Raw genomic sequence first — 17,500 nt, forward strand, 5'->3', positions numbered from 1 at the left:
AGAGTCCAAGTCTCACATCCATAGAGCAAGACTGAAGCACCAAGGACCTGAAGACTCGGACTTTCGTCCTCCTGCACAGCTACCGGCAGCGCCACATCCCGTGATCCAGTGAATCCATGACTCCCCAGACCCGACCCAGATGTCTGTTGACCTCTGGCTCACAGCCAGCAGAGACTTGAGTATCACAGCCAAGGTAAGTGAATCTCCACACGACCTCAACATCCTCACCACAAACAGGCACAGACAGGATAGCAGTGTCCAAGATGCCATTGAAAGCCTGGATCTTAGTTTTGACCCAGGAAACCCGTAATCCCAGCGGCTCCAACTCCTCATTCAGCACCTCGAGGGCCCCCAAAAGGATATCTAAAGTCTCCAAAGATGACTGCATCATCTGCGAAATAAAGGTCAGAGATCTTTACATTCCCAAACAATGCACCGCAACTTTATCTCTCTGACATCCTCCCCAGAATCCAGTTACGTTTGTTACTGAAAAGTGTGGGGGGCAATACACACCCCTCACGAACTCCAGTAACAACTGGAAATAAGTCAGATTGTGTCACCACATCTCACAGCACTCTCTATAACAGAGTATAGTTCAGACATTAGATTGATCAGTTTTGGTGGCACCCCACGAAGATCAAGAATCCTCCAGGGTGCATCCCGATTCACTGAATCAAACGCTTTACAGAGATCAACCGAGGCTGCAAGGAGCCCCTGCGGAAACTCTCGTCTGCGTTTGGTGAGGATCCGGAGAGCAAGGATACGGTCAATCGTTGAACTCTTTGGTGTAAAGCCGGACTGCTCTGGACGCTGGTGCTCAAGCAGATGGTGGCGAACCCTATCAATAATTATCCGTGCAAAGACCTTGCCTGGCACTGAGAGTAGCGTCACCCCTCGGTAGTTGTTGCAGTCTTGGTGATCACCCTTCCCTTTCCAGAGAGGGACAGCAAGGCCCCTTCTTCCAGTCAGTTGGGATGATGCCTGTGTTCCAGGCAGAGCACAAAACTGCATGCAACGACACGAGTGCAGCATTTCCACCAGCCTTCAGAAGTTCAGCATTGATGCCACAGATCCCTGGAGCTTTACCCCATTTCAACCAGTTCACCGCAGCCTGTGTTTCCACAAACGAAGGTGGACCACAGTTGATTGGAAGGTCAGCAACAGGGATTGTAACACCCCTGACACCCAACTCGACAGCTGGTGGATCAGCCTGGTACAACCGCTCAATGTAACCAGCCTGGCGGGCCTTCATTTCGGACTCCTCTGTCAAGAGCCCACCACTCTCTGCTCTAACTGCAGTGCATCGAGGGATGAGCTTGGATGAACGCAATGCACGAATTCCCCTGTAAGCGGGACGAGAATCACTTGACCACAGGTGATGCTCTACTCCCTCACAGATACCTCGCACATAAACGTCCTTGTCTACCCTTAGCGCGCGTTCAGTTTTACGCCTCGGCTTCCTGAACAGCTCAGCTCTGCCATTCAGCCTGGCCCTGTGACTCTGGTCAATGGTATCCAGTGTCCCTTGAGAGACAAAATTCTTCTACGCCCGACGGTGAGTTCCAAGACATCCACGGGCCACATCAATGACGGTGGTCTTGAAGGCACTCCACAACTCTTCAGGATATCCCAAAGCACCTAGACCCCCAAATCTCCACTCAGCTTGTTCGCAAACTCCTCAGCTATCCACTCATCCTTGAGCTTGCCAATATCCAGCCTAGTCTGGAATGGTGCCATTCTCCTGGATTTAAGGTGCAACTTAACAGTTGCTACAACAAGCCGGTGGTCAGTATTGAGGAACTGAGCACTCCGGTAGACCCTGCAGTTCTGGATCATACTCCAGCGACCATCAACGATGACATGGTCAATCTCCTTTGCCACACCGCCAGCGTTGGAATACCAAGTTCAGCGATGAGCTTGTGGACGCTGAAACCATGAACCAGCCACCCAAAGTCCATAACTTCTTGCAAAGTCAAGGAATTTGGTGCTATTCAGGTTCACACTTCCAGACATTCGCCACAACGCAGCATCACTGATTCGAGCACAATTAAGTTAATTATTCAGCATTTATCTCTGTCAGAGTTTGCATCTCGTTTATGTCCTGTGATGTCACAAAAATAAATCGCATCAACAACAATCACGTGTTCGGTTTTTTTATGGTTTAATAGGTTATCCTTTTGTATAATATGTTAACCTATTAATGTTTAAATAATGCATCATTTTACATTGTAGCAAGCGTTGGAACACATTAACGGCCCTGATTATTCCCACCTTCATGTGAGGTCGGCCAAGGAACGTTTTCAGTCCAAGTCTTTCACGATCCAACTGGCTAGGTACCAGCGATAATCAGCCTACTTTTATGAGTAAAAAAACACCGATAATTTTACGAGGATAATTTATGTCGACTAATGCTGGCAGACACATCCTCTGGCTCATTGTTCTTTAGATTGAGCATACATTGATGCCTTGCCCTGAATGCTAAAAACCAGTGCTCTGCCCGACGTCTTCTTGTTTGTTTGTTTGTTTGTTTGTTTGTTTGTTTGTGTGAAGGATATCTAAAAAAGTTTTTTTTTTTACAAGGGTTACAAGGAAATTATGCACAGGAGAAGGCCATTCGGCACATCATGCCTGCACCACACCAATACCAGATTTAATAAATCCGTCACGACCCCTTCCCTTAGTGTGCAGCCTTTTGGCTGCTCCACGGGTACTCATTTCAACGACCTCAGAAGGATGGCAGTCTGAGTCAACCCCCTGGTGTTGATTCAGCGGAAAACGGGGCTTGAACTCAGGACCCTCGGATTCCAAGCCACCACCCTAACTGCTAATCCAACACCAGGTTAACCGGTGTGTTTGAAAACAAGTTGTGGACAGATCCGGATCCGGCTACTAGAATTTTTTAAAGTGGTTCTTTACTATTGAGAGATGGGGCCAAAAACGATATATACCAGGATATCTCAAAAAGCTGTGGACGGATTCGGGCGAAACTTGGTGGACACTGGTTGTGTCATAAGGACAGATTTATTCGATTTTTGGTGAAGATCTGAATCCGGATCTGATAATTATTTAATTTTTTAAGTGATTCTTCACTCTTGAGAGATAGGGCCAAAAATGATCTAAAGCATGATATTTCAAAAATGTATTGGGCCCGATATGTTTTCCTGGATCAGGCATTGCGTGGCAGAGGTATGCACTCTACCGAGTGCCCTTCTAGTTGCATATGTTCGCATCAAATTATGAAATTAATCACAGTAAGTTTGGGCCTTTTTAATTCACATCTTGTATACTCATCGCAATTAAATAACACAAGTAATGTCCATTTACTTTTATGCTCAGTCATGAAAAACTTGTATAACTGAACACAATTCAAAGAAAATAGAACATTTTCCAAATGTAAAGGAAATGAAAACAAGCTGGATCCTGTGTCTTGTACTCCAACTTCTTTATCGATGTACAGGTGGTACTGGTCAGTGTTGAAAACCCTGTATATCATTCAGTAACATGTCACTGTCTTTGTCATTTCATCATCTCAGAAATATCTCTCACAATATCTTCTCAAGCCTTCAACCCGGTGTGTTTGACAAGCTTACAGCCCTGCAAGTTTTGTAAGTTTATTAACTCTCAAGCGTGTCTGATTTTCCTATCTTTCCTCATTTTATACATAAATATAATCCCAGCCTTTCAAGTCATTTACCTTCCAACCTCATCCTGATTCAGGATTACCTCACCCAATCATCTTTCGACCTTGTGTAACTCATTCTTAATGTTACCATCTTCAAGGCTGTCTGCCTTGTCCTTGCCATTTAGATTGACCAATTTTGCAATGCCATCTGAGTATATGGCTCACTATGCTGGGATCGCTGTCCCTTCTCCCACACCCATTTTGCCAGCCTTCTTTGTGCTCCGACGTCGCCATCCCTCCACGCACTTCACCTTCCCTCCTCGCGCCCCCACATTGCCGTCCCTCCTCGTGCCCCCACGTCGCCGTCCCTCCTCGTGCCCCCACGTCACCATCCCTCCTCGCGCTCCCACGTCGCCTCCCTCCTCGGGCCCCCATGTCACGATCCCTCCTCGCGCCCCCACGTTGCCGTCCCTTCTCGTGCCCGCACGTCGCCATCCCTCATGCCCTTGCGCCCCTGCATCGCCATCCCTCCTTGTGCCCCCACGTCTCCGTCCCCTCCCTCACGCCCTTGCGCCCCCGCGTCGCCGTCCCCCCGCCACACTCTTGCGCCCCCATGTCACCGTCCCTCCTCACGCCCTTGCGCCCCCGCGTCGCCGTCCCTCCTCGCGTCGCTGTCGCTCCTCGCGCCCCCGCATCGTCGTTCCTCCTCGCGCCCCCGCGTCACCGTCCCTCTTCACGCCCCCGCGTCGCCGTCCCTCCTTGCACCCCGCGTCACCGTCCCTCCTCGCGCCCCCACGTCGCCGTCCCTCCACGCACCCACGTCGCCGTCCTTCCTCGCGCCCCTGCGTGGCCGCCCCTCCTCGTGCCCCTTGTGGCCACTCCTCATGCCTCCGCGTGGCCGCCTCTCCTCGCACCCCCGCGAGGCCACCCCTTCTCACGCCCCCATGTGGCCGCCCCTCCTCGCACCCCCGTGAGGCCACCCCTTCTCATGCCCTCACGTGGCCGCCCCTCCTCGCACCCCCGTGTGGTCGTCCTCCTCGCGCCCCCGCATGGCCACCCATCCTCATGCCCTTGCGTCGCTGCCCTCCTCACGCTCCCAGGTCACCATCCAGACTTGCGCTTCTATACTACCTTCCTCCGGCCTTCAGATACCGAGTCACTCTCCTATCTCTTGCTCCCACCTCTCGCTCCTGCCTCGTTTTCCCCTCTCGCAGTCATCTTCACACTTGCCCTCCCCACCCTCACTTCTTTGCCCCATACCCACACTTGCCCTCTGCTCCTCTCCCTCCTCACATTCACCCTGCACCTCCACCCAGCATCTCCACCCCGCATCTCCACCCCGCATCTCCACCCCGCATCTCCACCCCGCATCTCCACCCCGCATCTCCACCCCGCATCTCCACCCCGCATCTCCACCCCGCATCTCCACCCCGCATCTCCACCCCGCATCTCCACCCCGCATCTCCACCCCGCATCTCCACCCCGCATCTCCACCCCGCATCTCCACCCCGCATCTCCACCCCGCATCTCCACCCCATTCTCCATCATGCTCCCACCATTCCATTCCACCTTGTTGCTACTGTGTCACCATCCCGTGTCATGCTCCCGCTCTTTCACAATGATGTTACTCACGCCTTTGACTTCTCTTTTCACTCAATCCTCAGGGACGTTGGTTCAGGGCGATTGGTCTGCGATTGCTCCCTCCGTTGGCTCCTTTCATGGGCTCGCTCACGCAGTTTGCTTTTAGCGCCGAATTCTCGATGCTCCTTTCCTCGTGCTCTACGCTCCACTCGTCTGCACTTGCTACAGCCAGCCCAACTTGCCTGCGGTTATACACTTTTTTTGCTTTGTAAAATTTTTTGTTTATCTACTGATGCATTCTTAAACAATTGTCGATTCACTCATTCTTGCCATTATTAGCCCCCGTTGGACTTAGTCCAAAATTGGGGCTTATGGATTTGGTCTTGATTTTCGTGTCCGTGTGTGCGTGCGTCCGCAACCACATCTCGGACATGTATGGACCGATTTTATTCATACTTGGCACAAAAACAACACATGATGGGATACATATGCATATCATTTTGTTTCTTGATGCAATCAAAGATGGCCGACTGGCGGCCATTTTAGTTGTAAAAAAACCCGATGTTGATCACATCCTCAACCATTTATCGGACATATATTTACCGATGTTGTTCAAACTTGGCACACAGATAATTAATGATGGCGTACATACTTACGTCATTTTTTTTCGAGATCAGTAGATGATAAATGGGGTTTCTGGAACTCCCATTCAAATGAATGGGGAAAAAGGCAGAAACTTTCTGACTCAAGCCCCAAAAGCAAAATAGGAGATTGATTTTCTCCCCACCTATCCCCTTCCCTCCCATACAAGCAAATGTAAAATTGAGACTATGAAAGATTGAGACTTACTGATTAAAGCACTTCTTCCCTTTTATATTTTCATTCCACTCAAACAGCGAATCAACAAATATTTGCCCATGTTCTACTTTAGGGAATAACTTAATTTTCTTATAACATTCATTTCCATCAAGTATATTCACAAAGAATAACTTGGAACTTGGTTCTTGGTATAAGTGTCTTTGTTGAGCAGAAATGAAATGATAAACTTCTCTTAATGCTCTTATTTGACCACCTCCTGAGCCACATATCACTGAGATTGTAGTAAATTGTTTTTCCATTGTTCAATTGATAACCATCAAAGTTTTCAGTCCATTCAAGGATATTAATTTTTTTTCTTTACATCCTCCAACTTATTTGTAATTAAATTTATCCGCTTATTTGTTTTATCTACTTTCACCCCAGTTATTTCTTCAATAAGACTTATTTGATATTTCTCACATTCTTTATGTTTCCCATTTAAATACCAAGGCTGATTACATCTCCACTCTTTGGTTTGGTTATTGCTTGGTTCTATCATTTATAAATCAGTAAAAAGATGGCAGTAGCCTGTTAAAATTCCCAACCCAATATCTTAACACTTATACTTATAACCATAAGGGAGACTATTGATTCCATTCTCTAAAATATATCTTTTATCATCAAAAGCTCCTAATGCTTTCTTTTTTATCTCTTCTGTATATAATTGATGTTTATAACTTCTTATTGTATTCATTTTTCTGTACTCTTCCTTCTTTAAGGAGAAACAGTTGTAATGATGTTGAAAATTTATTGTTTCTTTGATTATATTTTTCTTCATTCCCTTTAGCTTCTTATCACACCTTTCAATGTTATTATTATCAACATATGTAAAAGCATAAGACTGATCTCAATCCTATAAATTCACTCATGACCTTCCCACCAAATTAATCTTTAAACTTACCAATACCCTTTTTATTCTTTGATGAAAAAAAAAAAACACATCACCTGATTTGTAATTACTTGTATCATATATATATATATATATTATCAATCATATCCTCATAAACATCACTTGTCTTAACTTCTAATATAAAACTATCTGTATCCATATATAACAATGACATTATCCTTATACTTTGATTTTAAATTATTTTAGTAATAGTCATACATTAACGACTTTGACAAGTCAAGAATTGATGTTCCTAGATAAATTGGTTTATCCATTTCAATACTCTCTTTTTTCAAATGAATAGCACAAAAGTTCTCTGAAAACACCTCCACTCGCTCAAAACCTGGTCTATTAATTAACTTTGAAGCCTGTTTCCAAGATGGAGCAAGTCTTATGTTTTGTTAATTCCTAATATTTTCCAGTCTTTCCAAATGCAGCATTATTCATTAATTTATAAAAGTCCTTCTCAAAATCTGTTTTTGCTTCTGTTCTACTTTTTGTATTAAAATCGATATACTTCTTTAACCAATGACTTTGTTTAAATTTCAAAATCAGATTAATTTTCCTCACTCTCAACCCAGCAAATAAATATTGTCTCAAGTTCCTTTGATGCAAAACATAACTTTCTTTATCATTTAATGTAGTAAGTAGTTTTTCTGGAGATTTTACCTTTTATATTAAATGACTGTTGGTAATCACATAACCATTCTTTTCTTGGACTTTCTTTATCAGGGGCATAAGGTAGGTCTTTATGTTTGTGATGAAGTTCTGGATATTTTAAATCAACCTCAAAAGAATATCCAACCTCAGCTTCATCCAATTCTTTTTAAGAGGAGACAACAATGTCTTGTAAAACTTTTTCATAATGTTTTTCTTTAACCCATATAAGTTTTCCATAAGGTAAACATTGAGACATAGCCCACCCATACAAATTGTTAGCATCATAATACATCAGGTAAGAGTTGTCCTCATTCTTATTATAATCAGGAAGATATTTATTATTTGCTTTAGCATATCTCTTGGAACATACTTGAGATATTCCTTCTCTTTTAGCCTTCTCTATCATTAAAAGCATATCTAGATCACTGATTAATTCCAAATTCTGTTTTGTCATTTTTTAACAAAGCACACCCAGCCAAATCCGGGGCTGTGTAATAGTGAGCGGGGTCCAATCCATAATAATTTTTATTATGACAGACTGTTCTAAAAATTTCAAACGCATCAGCTAATAACAATACATCAGTTTTATGATACAAATCATGATATTCTCCAAGATTCTTTATATTAAACTTCTCCCAAACCTTTTTAGCTTGTATATAATCTCTATCGGAAATATTAGTTTTATTAAACTTGCTATAGAAACTTTCCACTGAAGGAAGTTGTCTTTCTTTAAACTTCTCAAATGAATCCATGTAGTCATACGGATATATTCCCTTTTGTGATAAGAGATCAATCTCTTCTTGATTTGAGAAATGCGATTTAAGATTCGGTAAGTTTTTAATATTTGATGCTGAGTTAGATAATGGACTTGCCATAAACTTGTATGTGTCAAAAAATCTGATGTGGGTTATGGGGGATGTATGAATTGTTTTTGTGAATGAGATGTATTTTTGATCTGTGTTCGGAATGGCAGAAATATCTCCAGATGTCTTTGAAAGTTCATTTATAAATAGATGTGTGTCATAGTGAGGGTTGTTGTGAAGAAAGACAGGAATAAAGTTTGGGGGCTTTTAATTAAGATTACAACGGGAATGAGCTGGTCCTCTATATTTTCCAGTAAGATGACAATGATCCCTAACTTTGACCTCTCCCTCAATTTTCTCCTCACAAATATGACAGATACTGTTCTTTCTAAATTCCTTTTTCTCTCCCTTTGTTAACGACATTGGTTTATAGGTTTTAACCATTATTTCTCTTGGTCTTATACAGTCTTTTTCCAATCATTTTAGAAACTCCTCTGAGGCATCTTCTCCTCTATAAAGTTCTAACTTGTTGTATTCATCACCAACAGATGATTTGATATAATAGCAGAAACCACAAGGAGTGTTTTTGATAAGGAGATCTTTTCAAGGATACTTTCAAAATCAGCATTTTTCACAAACGGATGTTTTATAGATTTGTTATAATCTTTGAATGATATGTTTGAACCTGCTTTTGGTAAATTGATTATGGTTGATTTATGATTACTACAATATTTTGAATGTTGATTTCATCGTTCTTTTGTATGAAAGGAGTTGAGACATCTCTGACAAGGATATGTTTTACATTTTCTCTTGTATAGTTGTGATTTGGTTAATCTTGATAAATTTTTGATGAAAGCATAATGTGATTTTTCCTTTGAAGTAAAGTAGAGAAGGTCAATGGGTGTTTCATCATTTTTATAGTTGTTTGAAATTTTTAATATCTGAGCTTTGTTTGTATCCATTAATCCATATACATTAACAGATAGATTATTCATTTTCTCAAATTTAGGAATATCTCTCAATGACATTGGAAACTTTAAATCTTTAACATTTAATCATGTATTCTCGTATTTCTTATAATGTTCAACCCTTTCAGGTTTCCATTGTGAAGGATGTAAGTGAACAAGAACAGACCATATAAAACATTTATTGTCTTTGTTTTGAATATTAACAACCGCTTTCTTAAGTTTTATCTCTTTTGGTGAATCAATATAAGAAGAAGCTTGAAGAAGATCTGATTTTAAGATGTGTAATGGTGTATATCTAAAAAAAAAAATTTGTTATAGTAAATCCACTACCTACTACAGTGTGATCAACATCTTGTTCTTGTCTCTGGAGTTCATCGTAAACATCACATCTTACAAAATCTTGAAATGATGAGATAAAGTGAGGGTTTGTCCTCGTATAGGGAATAGTTTTATCGCCTTCTCTTACCATATTCAATTTTACTCCCATATAAAACTTTAAAGTTTTCATTTTACTTAATGTGTTTTTATCCCCCGCCGCGTGGCGGAAGGGGGATATTGTTGTCACCCGGGTCGTCCGGCTGTCCGTCCGGGCGTCAACATTTATAGCTGTGAGTGCGATAACTCATAAACTCTACGCTATATCGATTTGAAATTAGGGGTCACACATGTACCACCTGAAAAGGAAGAACACAATTGATTTTGGGCATGGCTGGATCCAAGATGGCCGACTGGGGCGGCCATCTTGAAAAAAATTTTTTCGCCATATCGATTTGAAATTTGAGTCACACATGTACCACCTGAAAAGGAAGAACACAATTGATTTTGGGCATGGCCGGATCCAAGATGGCCGACTGGGGCGGCCATCTTGAAAAAAATGTTTTTTGTAATAAATGGAAAACCGCTTATCTGATTTCAATTATTTTTGGTTACGACGTTCCTCATCCCTGTGGAACTTTGTCGAGATGATGACCAAATGGTGTCTTGTTTCCAAGTCACCTCCCTCATTATCTGGAATATGTATGACCTTTTTCATTCAATGGCAGGGGATTCCCATCTCTGATGGTATATTTAATTATAGTTTCAATACTTTGTTTAACCACATCAACAGCTTCCATGATTGAAGATGGTCCAGGGTCTTGAAAGCGAAACAATCTTATTTTATGATTGTTTTTTGTCCTTTAAATGCCCCATCAGTGTTTTCAATGGAGAATTTAGTGGCACCTTCCCTTTGGTCATTGTTCTTGTGTTTGCGTGATTGAAGGTGTTTATTATAATTTTTTTTAAAGAATATCTATCACATCTATCACAATATTTTGCTTCTTGGTTAAGTGGAGATATTTGTCTGAAAAGATTGAATGTGTGTTTGTTGGTTTGAAGGTGTTTTTTATAACATTTATATTCATGATTACAAACATCGCAGTACGTTGTATTCACCATATTTATATAACAAAACTTTGCTTAAAATAAAATTTTCTTGATGAAAATTCCATTTAACTTAAAGGTGAATCTGTGCTTAAAACCATTTTATCCTCCAACTTTTTTCACTTAATAAATACAATGTATGAAGACACAAAAGACAAGTTTCAATCAATCTCTTCATTTGTAAAAGATACTGAGAAATATGTTGGGCATGTAAAATTGAATAAAGATAAATATAACAACGACTTGGATAAAAACAATTATGGTGAATAATATGAGTTCTTCAATTTCCTTCAGTGGAAGGGCTTTTAGGATATCTGGAAGAACATCATTTAAAGTAGCTCTAACAAAAGTTTCTCCTCTCCTTCTGGTAATATATTCAAAACTAGAAAAAGCAATGAAACAAGAAAAAGTATCAAAAAAGAAAAACCTTATGGATGAAGCTTTAGAAAGAAAAGATAAGACCATCTGTAATATGCAAGGAGAAATTTGTATTTTTTTTAACAACCCTAAAGATGTAAATCCTAATGAAATTAAGGATGTTAATATATCAGGTGAAATGACATTTCGTTCAATAGCAGTTAAGGACCATTTTAAAATGACCTTTAATATAAAAAATGTAGTAGTTGAATCTGTTAATGAAAAAAAGTATATAGATATCGATGGTAATTTTTTCTACTAATTAAATCTTCTTCTTCCTCTTTCGGCTTGCTCCCGTTAGGGGTCGCCACAGCGGATCAACCGTCTCCATTTCGCTCTATCCTCCACATCTTACATTGACACTCCAACCACCCGCATGTCCGCCCTCACCTTATCCATAGACCTCTTCTTTGGCCTTCCTCTTCTCCTCCTGCCTGGCGCTCCATCTTCAACATCCTTCTCCCGATATACTCCGCTTCCCTCCTGTGCACATGTGCAAACCATCTCAATCTCGCCTCTCTCACTTTGTCTCCAAACCGTCCTACCTGCGCTGTCCCTCTAATATACTCATTTCTTATCCTATCCATCCTCATCACTCCCAACAAGAATCGCAGCATCTTTAACTCTGCCACCTCCAGCTCCGCTTCCTGTCTTTTTGTTAGTGCCACCGCCTCCAAACCATACAACATAGCTGGTCTCACTACCGTCTTATATACTTTCCCCTTCACTCTTTCTGCTACCTTCTGTCACAAATCACTCCTGCAACTCTTCTCCACCCACTCCATCCTGCCTGCACTCTCTTTTTCACTTCTCTCCCACACTCTCCATTACTTTGGACAGTTGATCCCAAGTATTTAAACCCATCCACCTTCCCCACCTCAACTCCTTGCAACCGCACCATACCACCACCCTCCTCTCATTTACGCACATGTACTCCGTCTTACTCCGACTGACTATCATTCCCCTTCTCTCCAGTGCGTACCTCCACCGCTTGAGGCTCGCCTCAGCCTGCTCCCTACTCTCCCTACAGATCATGATGTCATCCGCGAACATCATAGTCCATGGGGACTCCAGTCTGATCTCGTCCGTCAACCTGACCATCACCATTGCAAACAGGAAAGGGCTCAGAGTCGATCCTTGGTGCAATTCCACTTTTACCTTAAACCGGTCCGTCATTCCTACTGCACACCTCACCGATGTCACACTGTCCTCATACATATCCTGCACGATCCTCACATACTTCACCACTCCCGACTTCCTCATACAATGCCACAACTCCTCTCTTGGAACCCTATCATACCCATATTGCTGCTCACAGATCATCACCTCTCCTCTCAACCTAGCTTCCACTACTCTTTCCCACAACTTCATGGTGTGGCTTCACAACTTTATCCCTCTGTAATTTCCACAGTTCTGCACATCACCCTTATTCTTGAAAATCAGAACCAGTACACTTAATCTCCACTCCTCCGGCATCCTCTCACTTTCCAAGACTTTATTAAACAATCTGGTTAACAACCCCACTGCCATCTCTCCTAAGCACTTCCATGCCTCCACTGGTATACCATCTGGGCCAACCGCCTTTCCACTTTTCATCTTCTTCATAGCAGTCCTCACTTCATCCTTACTGATCCACCCCACTTCCAGATTCACTATCTCCACCTCTTCCAACCTTCTCTCTCTCTCATTTTCTTCATTCAGCAGCTCCTTAAAGTACTCCATCCACCTTCTCAATACACTCTCCTCGCTCGTCACCACATTCCCATTTACGTCCTTTATCACCCTATTCTGCAGCACATCCTTCCCAGCTCGGTCCCTCTGTCTTGCCAATCGGTATAAATCCTTTTTTTCCTTCTTTTGTATCCAACTTCTCATACAGCTCGTCATATGCCTTTTCCTTGGCCTTTGCCACCTCTCTTTTTGCCTTTTTCCGCCACTCCTTGTACTCCTGCCTACTTTCTTCATCTCTCTGACTATCCCACTTTTTTTTCGCCAACCCCTTCTTCTTTATACTTTCCTGTACTTCCTCATTCCACCACCAAGTCTCCTTATCTTCTTTCCTCTGTCCAGATGTCACACCAAGTACCTTCCTAGCTATCTCCCTCACAACTTCTGCTGTCGTTGCCCAATCATCCCACCCATCTTTACCACCATCCAACGCCTGTCTCACCTCCTCCCTAAATTTCACGCAACAGTCTTCCTCCTTCAGCTTCCACCATCTGGTCCTTGGTTCAGCCCTCACTCTCTTCCTCAACCTCACCTCTAAAGTCATCCTACAGACCACCAATCGATGCTGTCGAGCTACACTCTCCCCTGCCACCACCTTACAGTCACTAATCTCTTTCAGGTTGCATCTCCTGCTTAAGATGTAATCAACCTGTGTGCACTTTCCTCCACTCTTGTATGTCACCCTGTGTTCCTCCTTCTTCTTGAAATACGTATTTACCACTGCCATTTCCATTCTTTTTACAAACTCTACCACCATTTGCCCTTCCACATTTCTCTTGTTGAGACCGTACCTACCCATCACCTCCTCATCCTCTTTATTCCCTTCCCCACATGCCCATTGAAATCTGCTTTTCTACTAATTAAATATGAGTCATTATTCAACTGAAGATTTTGAAGATTGAGAGTGATGATAGTATATCTGTTGGAACAGAAGACAGTTATGACACCGAGAGTTTGTATTCAAACGATAGTTATGAAAGTAGTTTTATAGATGATTGTGAAAGCACCAATGAAAGGACCGAAGATGATACCTGAGATGAATTTTATTTGAAGTAAAGTTCGACACTATAAATATTTTTTTTTTAGTTTTATAGTTTTACATTTTTATTCTTAAATAAATGGAGGAGAGAGTGAAGACGTTTCTAAGGATTCTTTATGTTTTAAAAATTAAGATACAAATGTGTATGTTGGAAACTAAAAATGTTTTCGCACTCTGTCGGAATTTTTCACATAAATAAATGAGTTATTGTCTAAAATGTAAAAGAAAACCAAGAGTAAAAATATCTTTTATGTTAAAAGTAAAAATAATAGGGTTATACAAAAAGGTACATGTTCAGTGTGTGGCTCAAAAAAGAGTGAATTCACCAAACAAAAAAAAGGGGAAGATATACAAAAGTTTTTATCAGGAAGTAAATTTACAACTGGAATACCAGGGGAATTACATCTACCAGGGTATTCTTTCTGTGTTCCAGGAACAAACTTGAATAAAAGATTAGATGAGGCTGACAATCCTCAACCGTTGAGCAAACCTATCAATAGGGTTGATGAAGTGTGCATGAGACACGATATTGATTATGGAAATAGCACAACGTTGGAAGAAAAACACGAAGCCGATAGAGAAATGTTGTACAATTTGTCTCTGATACAAAATCCAACCTTGAGAGAAAAAGTTGATAGGTTCATCATAAAGAAGATGATCAGTGCTAAATTGAAACTTGGGCTTGGAAATTCAAAAAACTTATAGGCTCTAATGATGTCATTAAGATTGAAGAGCAATTAGCTGATGAATTACATAAACCAATAATCACAAAGTTTCATAGAAAGAAGGTTTATTCCAAGGAAGTTGATTATATCTGGTCCGCTGATTTGATTGAACTCAATTATGATAAGGGGTACAAATATGCTTTAACCATTATTGATTTGAGGAGTAGATATGTGTGGGTTGTTCCTTTGAAAAACAAACCAGGTAATACTTTTACGTTTGCCATCCAACAGATATTCAATAAAAGCAAGAGAAAACCTCAAAAATTGTGGACTGATGAGGGTAGAGAGTTCTATTATAAGAAATTTATGAATTTTCTAAAAAATAACAGCATTATATTATACAGTACCTTTAATGAAGGAAAAGCGGTTGTGATTGAGCGCTTTAATCGCACTTTAAAAGAGAGACTATATAAAAAATTCACACAACTCAGTTCTCAACAATGGTTGTCTTTAATTCAGGACATTGTAGATAAGTACAACGACACAATTCATACCTCAACGAAAACGAAGCCATCAGAAACATTTACAAAATTAAAATATGAAAAAGATTAATGTCAGAAAGCCTAAGTTCAAAGTTGGTGATATAGTAAGAATATACAGGTGGAAATATCATTTTGAAAAAGGTTATACCATAGCGATGGACAAATGAACTTTTTTAAATTGATGATGTCGTTGGTACAGTTCCTTGAACTTACAAATTATATGATTTAAAGGGGGAAGAGATTTTAGGTTCATTTTATTCACAGGAATTACAAAAGACAAAGATAAATTGAATTTTTTTGACCACCCACACAAGTCCCACCCACATAAGCCACATCCATGCAAACCCCACTCCCAAAAGCCACATCCACACAAGTGCCACCCACATAAGCCACATCCACGCAAACCCCACCCACATAAGCCACATCCACACCCATCATATCCTCAAAATTAGTGATTAGTTTATTAGTTCCCACACATGTTTATTGAAGTAAAAAAATTGCTCCACCCACACAAGCCACATCCACACAAGCCCCACCCACACAAGCTCCACCCACCCACACAAGCTCCACTCACACAAGCCCTACCCACCCACACAAGCTTCACCACACAAGCCCCACCCACCCACACAAGCTCCACCACACAAGCCCCACCCACCCACACAAGCTCCACCCACACAAGCCCCACCCACCCACACAAGCCCCACCCCCATGTGCGCCCCCACCTTTGACCCACCACCGCCCTCATCCCACCCCCACCCTTCCCCACACAGACACAGGGAGGGGAGAGGGATAAGGGGGGTGGTGGGTCATTGGGGGAGCACACCTACCCCTAACCCTAATCCTCCCCCAACCCCACCCCTCCCCTTTACATCTCCTTTATTCTTTTCTTTAATTATAAATGCTTCCTTATAATTATCTGATTTTGAATTACAACAAAAGTAATAACATTGAACAAAATCTTCTTTCGCAGGAGTCTGATGGTTTGTTTTGGTTTTGAAACTCGATCAACATATTGTGTTCAAAACAAAGAGTGAAAAACAATTAGGGGATATAAATATGATTACATTATGATATTAATAAAATAATAAATGTAACATTTACCTCCAGAAGATAGTGTAGTATCAGATTCCTCCAGAAGATTAAGTTGTGTGATTGGTTCATCCAGACAGGTGTTTAAACTGAAAAAATAATAATAATAATGAGTCAGACACACACACACACACACACACACACACACACACACACACACACACACACACACACACACACACACATACATACATACATACATACATACATACATACATACATACATACATACATACACACACAAATACATACACATGCACACGCGCACACACACACACACACACATGCACAAACATAATTTTATATATATTGTTACGGATTCGCGCCCGCCGGCGTGCTGACGGCCACGTAACTCGAATCGCGGCACGTCGCCCACCGGACGGACAATCCAGTCGTGACCCTCTCGGACTAACGCCGGGAACCAGTCACGGGTGGACCTTTCGGTTTCACCGCGATCGAGCCAATCGGCCCCCGCGTGGGATAGGGTTGCTCGCCAAATTCGACCTACCTAAGTACCCACACGGAGGGTAGACCGGGCGATCGCACCTTGCCGCAGGTCGACTTCGGACACGGGCCACTTAAGCGACCCGTTCCGTACTATCGGGATAACCAAGCGGTGTTATCGTCGGCCTCGACGGTTCGATTAATTATCGGGCGTATTCAGCCCACTACCAACCCTTTACGTGGAGCAAGATGAGGATTCAATGAGAGAAATGACGAAGCGAAGCGGGAAACAGTTCAACATAAAGCACATTTATTCGCGATGAACGGAAAGCACACATATACAATTCCACCAAAAGCACATAGAAGGAAAAGAAACACAATGCAATTTTACACAAAAAGCAAATGTAAAAGCGAAGACACAATGCAGAGCTATCCGACTACCGAGCACACGGCAACACTTATACAATTCTACTTCACAGACGGCGCCGACAACACATACCCAAAACCAAGAAAAAGAACACCCTCAAGGATGAGGCGGGCCTGAGGCCGAGACCGGGTCGGGCCTACCCGTCTGGTGATGAGACGCGGAGCAGCGATGGTGCCTCAACTCCGCGGGCCTCGCGGACAGTGTCTGGTAGGGGGTGGGAAAAGGGGCCCCCTTGGTCGTACTATCTCAGCGCGGGGGGGGAAACAGGAGGGGGTTGCTGATGCTCGGGGAAAGGAGGATTTTTACTCTGTCTCGAGTCCCGCGACGAGCGTCTCCACCTCGACCA

General features: G+C 42.2%; 1 protein-coding gene across 5 annotated transcripts in view; it reads left to right on the forward strand.

Annotated features, from left to right (window-relative positions):
* Window positions 1-17,500, forward strand: part of LOC147033154 (adhesion G protein-coupled receptor A2-like) — a 112,546-nt gene that overhangs the window by 27,290 nt on the left and 67,756 nt on the right. For 3 of the 5 annotated variants that reach the window (XM_085871251.1, XM_085871252.1, XM_085871253.1), the window contains 2 exons: window positions 3,534-3,605; window positions 5,287-5,450. The exons of the other annotated variants lie outside the window; for them this stretch is intronic. In XM_085871251.1, coding sequence (XP_085727377.1) covers window positions 3,534-3,605; window positions 5,287-5,450 — 236 coding nt within the window. The remainder of the gene's footprint in view (window positions 1-3,533; window positions 3,606-5,286; window positions 5,451-17,500) is intronic. 5 annotated transcript variants of the gene reach the window in all.

The sequence above is a fragment of the Eptatretus burgeri genome, chromosome 2 (assembly GCF_056783735.1).
Source record: "Eptatretus burgeri isolate ZD-2024b chromosome 2, Ebu_testis_v1, whole genome shotgun sequence".
Classification (NCBI taxonomy): Eukaryota; Metazoa; Chordata; class Myxini; order Myxiniformes; family Myxinidae; genus Eptatretus; species Eptatretus burgeri.